Source organism: Cucurbita pepo, chromosome LG18 (assembly GCF_002806865.2).
Source record: "Cucurbita pepo subsp. pepo cultivar mu-cu-16 chromosome LG18, ASM280686v2, whole genome shotgun sequence".
In the NCBI taxonomy this organism is placed as follows: domain Eukaryota; kingdom Viridiplantae; phylum Streptophyta; class Magnoliopsida; order Cucurbitales; family Cucurbitaceae; genus Cucurbita; species Cucurbita pepo.
The window spans coordinates 2,004,744-2,014,824 of NC_036655.1; the positions used below are offsets into that span (position 1 = coordinate 2,004,744).

General features: G+C 38.5%; 1 protein-coding gene across 1 annotated transcript; it reads left to right on the forward strand.

Annotated features, from left to right (window-relative positions):
- The first annotated feature begins 1,079 nt into the window (after positions 1 to 1,079).
- Positions 1,080 to 2,956, forward strand: LOC111780430 (late embryogenesis abundant protein D-34-like). The gene is made up of 3 exons (XM_023660838.1): positions 1,080 to 1,415; positions 2,241 to 2,540; positions 2,687 to 2,956. Exons 1-3 carry the CDS (start codon positions 1,086 to 1,088, stop codon positions 2,846 to 2,848), a joined length of 792 nt encoding a protein of 263 aa, XP_023516606.1. The 5' UTR covers positions 1,080 to 1,085; the 3' UTR covers positions 2,849 to 2,956.
- The last annotated feature ends 7,125 nt before the right edge of the window (positions 2,957 to 10,081 follow it).

Consider the following 10,081-nt stretch of genomic DNA (forward strand, 5'->3'; position numbering starts at 1 on the left):
AGCGGGAAAAAACAGAACTTACATGTGTGCCTATCGCACCAAATCATCAGTATCTAGCTCAATTTTACTTTTCAAATATAATTTTCTTGTCATTTATTTCCAACCACAAGAAGAAATGTTTACATCCAAAGTAGGCAGATACCACAAACTTACCGTTCTTGGACAATCCACCAAATCATCGGTTCTAGCTCGAATCTCCTCTAAGTTTCTTCACAAAAGTTATCAGAATCTCACCTAGATCGACATATCAAAAACTCATGAATCTATGGAAAAAATGAGATTAAAGACTCGTACATCTTACCTCATGAAACACCTTGATTCTTGATGGAAAAGGTTAAATTAAATTCCTGTGCCGCTTAGACTAGTATGTAGTAGATTTAGTTGCAACACAGAGTTCAAGTGCATCAAGACAGATAAGGAGACATTCAATGCATGGATTAAGGTAAGATTTTGAANCAGAAAAGGTTGAATCAAATTCCTGTGCCGCTTAGACTAGTATGTAGTAGATCTAGCTGCAACAAAGAGTTCAAGTGCATCAAGACGGATAAGGAGACATTCAATGCATGGATTAAGGTAAGATTTTGAATTCAGACTTATTATTGTTCCAGCGCTCTATACTAATATTTCATTTTTTTATAGGTACGGCCATCCAAATGTGAAAGTTACGTAGAATTTGTATTACCATGACTTGAGCATTGTGTTTGGCAAAGGTCGTGCCACAAGATTTCGTGCAAAAACCCTACAGATTAATTGAAAATATAATTCAAAACTACAGATTAAATAACTCGAACACCCCAAACACATACCGATTAAACTCGGACTCGCACCAAAAGGAAATCCGATTTTGGTAAGACTTGAACGAGATGAACGTGGGACCCACAAAATATATTAAAAAACATGCATGAGTGGATGGTTCACCATTTAGAGCCACAAAAGCACTTACAAAATATAGTAACCACTCAATAATCCACCACGTTGCACTCTCTATTCCACGTGTCATTCACTGAAAGCCCTTCATCCACCTTTTTCTATAAACCGCCCCATAAATAACCTTCCAATTTTTAGTGTTTTCTGGGAGCATCAAAATGAGCCAACAACAGCCAAGAAGACCCGCCGGTGATCACCCGGAGCCGATCAAGTACGGCGACCTATTTCCTGTTCACGGTGACCTTGCTCAGAAGCCGATCACGCCCGAGGATGCTGCCGCCCTGCAGGCCACTGAGACCGCCCTCCTCGGCAAGACCGTCAAGGGCGGTGCTGCTGCGCTGATTCAATCTGCTGCTGCCAAAAATGAGATGGCTGGCCTTTTGGATCACGGCGGTGGCGATGGTGGTAATGTTGATGCCGACGAGGTAAGCATTACCCAGAGGGAGATGCCCGGGAGGAAGGTTATTACAGAGTCAGTTGGTGGACAGGTTATTATTATTATTATTTATTATTTATTATTATTGAAACTTTTACATAAATGTTAAAGGTGTACATTGATTCCGACAATCTGTACCTACTCGACTTGGGTTGGGTTGGGTTAATTTTTCAGAAACCGAATTGACTCAGGTTGGTGACTCAGGTTGGGTTGGGTTCATTTTCCTGGAACCGAATTGACTCAGTTTGGTTTTAGGTTGGGTTGGAATTGACTCGGTTCGGTTCCAGCTTGGGTTGGGCTAAATTTTTTGAAACTGAATTGACTCAGTTCGGTTTCAGGTTGGGTTGGGTGGAGTTAATTTTTTTTGAAACTGAATTTACTCGGTTTGGTTTCAGGTCGGGTTGACTTAATTTTTTTTTGAAATTGAATCGACTCGGTTCGGTTGAGTTGGGTTAAATTTTCTAAAACCGAATTCACTCAGTTTGGTGACTCGGTTCGGTTTCAGGTAAGGCAGTTGACTTAAGTTAATTTTTTTGAAATCGAATTGACTCGATTCGGTTTTAGGTTGAGTTGGGTTAATTTTTCTGAAATTAAATTGACTCGTTCGATTTTCAACTCAATTAAATTGACTTAGTTCGGCTTCAAGTTAGTTTGGGTTAATTTTTCAGAAACCGAATTTACTTGGTGTTGGGTTCAGAGAGGACAAAATAATTCTATTCTATTGACCCATTGACCCGAATCCAACAAAAACTTATAAAATACATTAAGAAGTTTAGCGTTCCATATGGATAAGTCAGCGTTTAGATCCCCTAAAATAAATGGTATAAAATACATTTTTGTTAATTTAATATCATTTAATTTTGACAATAAATAAAAGGTTGTGACGCAACACAGCGAGAGGGTTCCTATAGCGCCATTATCGACCATGAATCCACGGGAAGACGTTGGAGGAGGAGGAATCACGATCGGTGAAGCATTGGAAGCAACCGCCATAGCGGTGGGGCAGAAGCCAGTGGAATGGAGTGATGCCGCCGCAATCCAGGCGGCGGAGGCCAGGGCAACTGGCCGGATGAATATAGCTCCGGGAAGTGTCGCTGCCATCGCGCAATCGGCAGCCACGACGAATGCTCGATTAACACGAGATGAGGACAAGACTAAAATTGCCGACGTTCTGAAGGTAACTTAGCATTTTAAATTACTTTTTTCCTATTCACAGTCGATCTTAGTAATCACAGGTATGTATTGTCCACTTTGAGGTAAGCTCCCGTATAAAAGCTTAGGATCTCCCAACAATCTTTTGTGTTTGTGTTTCTTTGGTGTTAGGATGCTCGATTGAAGATGCCAGCAGATAAACCAGCGACGCGACAAGATGCGGAGAAGGTGGCCGGAGCTGAGATGCGAAATGACCCGCTTCTCACGACACATCCTACGGGTGTTGCCGCCTCCGTGGCGGCCGCCGCTAGGCTGAACGAGAACAACAAGTAGGACCAATAATGGAGTTGGTTTGTGTGTATGTAATAAATATGTTTTGTTTTCCTTCCAAACAGTGAATTGGAGTTTTGTGGTGTTTTAAGAAATTTGAAGCTTTAATTTCTTCTTTGTGTAATTATAATCACAGCCTCTCAATAGGCTAAATTATTAAGTTGAAAAGTATCCAAATTTAACCTTAGGGGTCTGTACAAGTTTTCAATAGATGATTCTTAGCCTGGACATCAGAGGTTAGTTTATGAACTCTCTCCTAAGATTATATAGTCACCCAATGCCTCATAATTACCTGTGTGGTTCTATGTCCTCTCTTTTACAACGGGTTCTAGTACACAAAGTAGAGCATCTGGTCGCCTTGACGCGCTACACTATTTGGACTACGTCAAGTACGACAGTACTTATACTACTACACTTGGTAGGACGCTGCTAGCACTAAAGGCATACTGAAGGAGATAGGAGTCAGAGACTCTGGAGATAGGAGTCAGAGACTCTAGTAACACCATCACACTGTTAACTGTCTAGTAAGCTAACTTAGACATACTATGATGTCATGGAGGTCTATTAGGTTCTTAACGACGTTCAGGCGGTTTAAACCTCATCTTGTGTTTTCAAGATGCACGAGGTTAGATCTTCGAGGCTAATCCAATCTCTAGGGCAATAGTTTAGACTTATGATCACTCTTCACAATCCTTGGGTGCATGATCTACTGGAAACGTATTGACCTAAGTTAACGTGTAAGTCACTCCAACTATAGCACTCTGGTCATCTCTGGGAGGTGAGGAGGTCTACTGAGTTTCTAAGGCAATTAGGTGGCTTTACGCGGACTTTCAACTTCCATAAAATTTGTTTGACTCATCGAGTCTTTCTTAGTCTAGAAGTACTAAGGTTTAAACACTCTAACTGCCGCTCACGATCTTAAGTTGCTCTTTCTATTGGAGGCGTCCTGACCTAGGTCATCATTTGGTTGTCCTAACTCTAGCGCCATAGTCTTAGCTTTATGTATATAAATACACTCTATAGGGAGAATATATAATCAATCACCTAAAGCTCAACATACTTTATCATGCGTTCATACAAGTTCAATAGAGAGATAATATCCAACAATCACATAGAGCACATATCACAACATATGTCTCAAAATCTTGATCTAGGGGCATTTTGGTAATTACTACATCATACATAGTTAGCTCAACCGAATTTCCCTACTTTAGTTCTATCATACATATTCCCTTCCAGCTCGGTGGAGAGTATAAAAATTAGCATGCATCCAATAATATCTTTTCGGGGCATTTCGTTAATTTTTCTCAACATAAATAGTATTATGGTCCAAATTGCCCCTCTAGGTACCTAAACATGGATATTCTAACCACGTAAGGCAAGATATGCTCGCATGTCACGTAAGGCAAGATATGCTCGCATGTCACGTAAGGCAAGATATGCTCGCATGTCATGCCGGCCCTTTTCTGTTTTGTTGTGTCCGGCGACGTGTAACACATTGTGCCTGACCAAGTCAGGCTCAGGGGTATGTATACGAGCCCGCCTAGTGGGTCCATGTACGCATACATGGGCCGTGTGTGAAGGAGTACTACACATCCAACCCTACCCGGAATAGAAAAGCGCCCAAGGCCATGTAAAGTTTATGAAAAGTTAGATCACACTCAAGCCACGTGCTATTTACATTTTTCAGGTAAAGGCAAGGCGCCAATGTACGGTTGATGGTGGAGCTGAGGACACCATGAAAGTTGGAGAGGGGATATTTGTAGGAGTTTACATTTATTTGACGGTTTTAAGTTAAAGCATTGAATATTGTTTTATTTAGATTTATTCTGAATTCAGTTACTAGAGGTTTTATTTTCAAAGAGAAGTTTGTTTTTGGATTTATGAATTTTTATGAAAGACCTTCTTGTGTTTTTACAAGATTATTTATGATGAACTTCCGCTTAATGAGTTATGTATACACAAGTGACGTCACTAATTAGGTTTAAGAAAATTAGGGGCGTTACAGTCTATTTCTTAAACTTTGCAGGTCGTTGGTCAAGTCAAAAGATATAACAGAAATCTCTAAATACTCATAACAACTATTAAAAACCGTCTTCATATGTCCTTCTCTTTAATCTTCATGTCCTTCTCTTTAATCTTCATCTAAAGGTATCATGGTCTCTTTAATCTTCACCATTGTAGTTCCTTCACATGTGGCTAACTTAGGCCCTCAATCATATCATGATACCTTGTCACTTTGCTCACTTGAGCAGTGATATTCATATGACTATTTGAGTATTAGATAATCCTTTCATGAGTTTCCTAGTTTCCTAGTGTTCACCTAGAATAGCTTCCATATTGTCTCATGGATGATCTTATTAAGCCTTTTCTGGTAGTGATATTTCGTTACTTCGTTACTGGCTCATCCTAGTACGTCATCCTCTCAGGTCTTTGGACGCGATCCTAGAGAACACTCCATAAGATCTAGTGTGGTGGCTTACTTTTCCTTAATCTCTCATACGCTTCCTCTACAAGTGAATGTTATGTCTTGTGTCCAGGTTTCCACACAACATATTAGATCTCTTGTTAACCTTACTTGTTTGCTACTACCACCACTAAGGTGGTTCTGATTCTTGTTATCTAGGGGTTATGTCTCTATTTGTGCGGGTTTTTAAGAACTTACATTTCTACTTAGAGTCGCTTCCATCATCATAACGTAATTATTTTGTGCGAAAATAGACGTTTAAACTTTATCATAAAACATAAACTTCATTTTTAAACATTGTCATGTACTTACATGTTTGAAAACATTTTTAAAACGACACAATGAAATACTAAATGAAATAAATAAACCTTGAAATTAAAAACACCCTATTCTAACCTAAGTCTAATAAAATAAATACAACTACCATATGCATGTGTCATGGTCTCGAATTGTAATGTCGTCGTCAGCCGTACAGGAATGCCTTACCTTTCCCTAAAAATAAGAGTAGCATATGGCTTGAGTAGTTTAAGAAATACTCAGTAAGCGACCCCCCTATGCATGTGCCATGGTCTCGAATTGTGATGTCTTCGTCAACCGTACAGGGATGCTTATCTTTACCTAAAAATAAGAGTAGTATATGGCTTGAGTATTTTAAAAAATATTCAGTAAGTGACCCTTTATCGGGGTTAAATGCAAACACATAAAATTCATGATCGGGACCTATCATAAAAGTCTATTTCCTACGACAGCTATCCTAAACAGGTAATTGGATGTGTACTTAATTTCCCTACACACGGTCCACACCTGCAAGTATGGACCCACCAGTCATCACACACCTCCTAGGCCCCTTTTTGTATGTCTTCTCTGTATTTTCTCTTATACTTCTCTCTATTTTTTTTTTTCTTTTGATTTTCTATTCTGGCCTTCTCTATATTTTCGGTTTTAGTTCTTCTTTTCTATTTTTTTTCCTCTGTATGCCTTCTCTGTATTTTCTCTTTATACTTCTCTCTATTTTTTTTCTTTGTTCTCTGTATTTTCTCTTTTACTTCTCTCTATTTTTTTCTCTGTATGTCGTCTATGTAGTATTTTCTCGTATTTTCTCTTTTACTTCTCTCTATTTTTGTTTTCTCTGTATGCCGTCTCTGTATTTTCTCTTTTACTTCATTCCTGCTCTCTGTATTTTCTCTTACTTTTTTTTCTACCCTCTGTATTTTCTCTTCACTTCCTGCTCTTAATTTTTTTTTTCTTTTCCCTGCATTTCTACCTTTCTCTCTTTACTTCTGATTTTCTTTACTGGCTTCCTATCTATCTATATTTCCTTTCTTCTTTCCTCTTTCATTTCTTATTTACCCGTTAATTTTTTTTTTTTTTTTTTTTTGATTCTTCTCTTTTACTCTCTATTTTTGTATTTATTTTTCTATCGGTTCTGCTGACAACTATTTGACTCATCTGTTCTAGTTATTTTCTATGACCTAACCTCATAACCAAAAATCTAAATAATGGGCAAGAGAGGCAACTATTTGACTCATCTGTTGTTATTTTCTATGACCTAACCTCATAACCAAAAATCTAAATAATGGGCAAGAGAACCAGGGATCTAATTCTGAATAATTAGACAAACGAAAAGGAAATATGATCTACCTAACCTCATAACCAAAAATCTAAATAACTGGGCAAGAGAACCAGAGAACCAGGGATCTAATTCTGAATAATTAGACAAACGAAAAGATTAGACAAACGAAAAGGAGGGATCTAATTCTGAATAATTAGACAAACGAAAAAGAAATATGATGAAAAAGAGATCAGAGATTTGAAATACATCTCGTTGTTTGTATTTTTTTTTTTTTTTCATTTTAGTAACCACAGATGATCCAGTATTCTGATTTCGGATATTGACTGATGAGTTGGTTGAGGAGAGATGGTTGGGAGAGGAAGGAGGGGTTAGTAGGGAGTAGTTTAGAGAAAATATTATTTTAATTATTATTATTATTATTATTATTATTATTTTTTTTTTTTTTTTTTTTTTTTTTTTTTTTTTTTTTTTTTTTTTTTTTTTTTNCAACTTGTATGATAGTTATCTCTGCACTGGACAAAACGTTTCATCATAGTCTAGTCCATATTCTTGAGACAACCCTCGAGCTACATATTAAGTTTTGTATTTTTCGATTGATCCATCAGAGAGACACATTATTTCGTAAGCCCACTTGCAAAAGATGGATTTGACATCTTCTGGTCTTGGTATTAGTTCCCAAGTTTGATTTTGCTCTAGGGCTATAATTTCTTCCTCCATCGCTTTCTCCCAAGCTGAGTTTTGTGATACTTCTTCATATGTCTCCAGCTCATTAACTTCGTCTTCTACTTGCGTTGGCATACTTTGAATTTAGCTTTAGGATTATTTCTGACCGTTTGAGTTGTTGAGGTGTCATTTCATTTTCACTAGGTTCACTTGGTTGAGTCACTTCTTACTCACCAATATCAGTGTCACTTGGATATTCAGGTACATCAACGTTTAAGAAAAAGTGTACAATTTTCTCCCCCATCTTATGTGGAAGAATTTCTTCAATGTTGTCCAAGTCTGATATTACTTCCTTCTCTGAGGGCCACTCTGCTTTAATTGCGTCACTTTGATCATCAATCATGTGGTTTGAACATCCTGAATCAACGATCCAATCATTCTCATAATCAATATGGTCTCCCATCATTGCCATGAGTGCTTGCTCATCTTCTTCTATGGCATATAGTACCTCTGCATCTCATTCCTCCATCTCCATGTTTGAGGATGCCACATTGCTTTCGACAAATTTTTTCTTAGACCAACAATCTCTGGACATGTGGCCCTTCTTCTCGCAATTGTAGCAAATGCCCTCAAATCTTTTCCTTGAGAACTTTGGTTGTCGATCTTTTGAGTTCTCCCAGGTTGTGCAATTCCTTGGTGGCTTCTTCTTTTGTCACCATTGTATCCACGTTTGGTAGACGGCCTATTATTGCTCCGACTTTCACTTGTGTAGAGTGCTTCTTCTTCACCCTTCAATGTGATGTCTCCTATTTGTTTAGCCATGGCTTCTTGGCTGGTTAACAAATTTTCGAACTCTACAAGTGATGGTTGAGTGGGTCATCCTTGTGCAGCAATAATAAAGCTTCAATATTCTGGTCGCAGTCCGTTGATTATAATCCTCTTCATTCGAGATTCTACAATGGCGGACTTCGGGTCTAGTTTAGTGATCTCCCGACAGATCAACTTGACCTTGTGGAAGTACTGAGCAATCGTCATGTCACGTTGTGAAATTGACAACAACTCATTATCCAGAAGTTGTAGCCTCGTATCGTTCTTCTTTGAGAACAATATCATGAATGTGTCCCATGCTTCTTTCGGTGTCTTGTCATCCCAAATATGCTTTTGCTTTAACATCTCTTCTCCGATTGTGGTTTTCAAGGCAAACATTGCTTTGCCTGCTTTGATTCTCCATTTCCGCAAGGCGCCGTTAGAATCCTTCTCGGCGGCGTGGTTTCGCACCCGCCAACAATCTCTCAAAGATCATGTCCTTGTAAATAGAACATCATGCATGTTGCCCACTTGTTGTAGTTGTTGTTGTTGAGTTTCTTGATTCCTCCAACGATTTGGAAATCACCCATCGTGGCTATACCTCAGTAATACCAAACAAGCTCTTTCGACACAAGACTTGCAGAGTCACAGACTACTCACGACACAAAAGAAACTCACTCACTACTAATCTTAAAAAATCGTTTCTAATGTGGAAGATCAGACAGAGCTACAACTACAGAGCATACTAAGAATTAGGGGTGTACATGGTCCGGGTTGGGTCGGGTTGGGGGATTTTTTTGACCCAAACCCAAAATTTCGGGTTGGTTGGATTGGTAACCCAACCCAACCCAAAATTTTTCTCAACCCAACCCAACCCAACCCTCTATTTTCGGGTTGGGTTCGGGTTGGGTTGTCAATTTTTAAGTTTTATTTATCCACAATTTATAATTANTGCTTTAACATCTCTTCTCCGATTGTGGTTTTCAAGGCAAACATTGCTTTGCCTGCTTTGATTCTCCATTTCCGCAAGGCGCCGTTAGAATCCTTCTCGGCGGCGTGGTTTCGCACCCGCCAACAATCTCTCAAAGATCATGTCCTTGTAAATAGAACATCATGCATGTTGCCCACTTGTTGTAGTTGTTGTTGTTGAGTTTCTTGATTCCTCCAACGATTTGGAAATCACCCATCGTGGCTATACCTCAGTAATACCAAACAAGCTCTTTCGACACAAGACTTGCAGAGTCACAGACTACTCACGACACAAAAGAAACTCACTCACTACTAATCTTAAAAAATCGTTTCTAATGTGGAAGATCAGACAGAGCTACAACTACAGAGCATACTAAGAATTAGGGGTGTACATGGTCCGGGTTGGGTCGGGTTGGGGGATTTTTTTGACCCAAACCCAAAATTTCGGGTTGGTTGGATTGGTAACCCAACCCAACCCAAAATTTTTCTCAACCCAACCCAACCCAACCCTCTATTTTCGGGTTGGGTTCGGGTTGGGTTGTCAATTTTTAAGTTTTATTTATCCACAATTTATAATTATTCGGATACAATCTTCGATAAAATATTTTAAAAGTTCTCAAACAAACACAAAACAATTTATAATTATTGACAAAAAAAAAATGAATAAATAAATTCAATAAAAAATAAAGAGCGAAAATTGTAATATATTAACATAGTTCAATATTGTCATAAAACTAAAGACAACTAAATACCGACA

Coding starts and splice junctions, on each gene's coding strand:
- LOC111780430 (XM_023660838.1), top strand. CDS start 1,086: ATGAGCCAACAACAGCCAAGAAGACCCGCCGGTGATCACCCGGAGCCG. Junction 1,416..2,240: donor CAGAGTCAGTTGGTGGACAG/GTTATTATTATT, acceptor AATAAATAAAAG/GTTGTGACGCAACACAGCGA. Junction 2,541..2,686: donor AAATTGCCGACGTTCTGAAG/GTAACTTAGCAT, acceptor CTTTGGTGTTAG/GATGCTCGATTGAAGATGCC.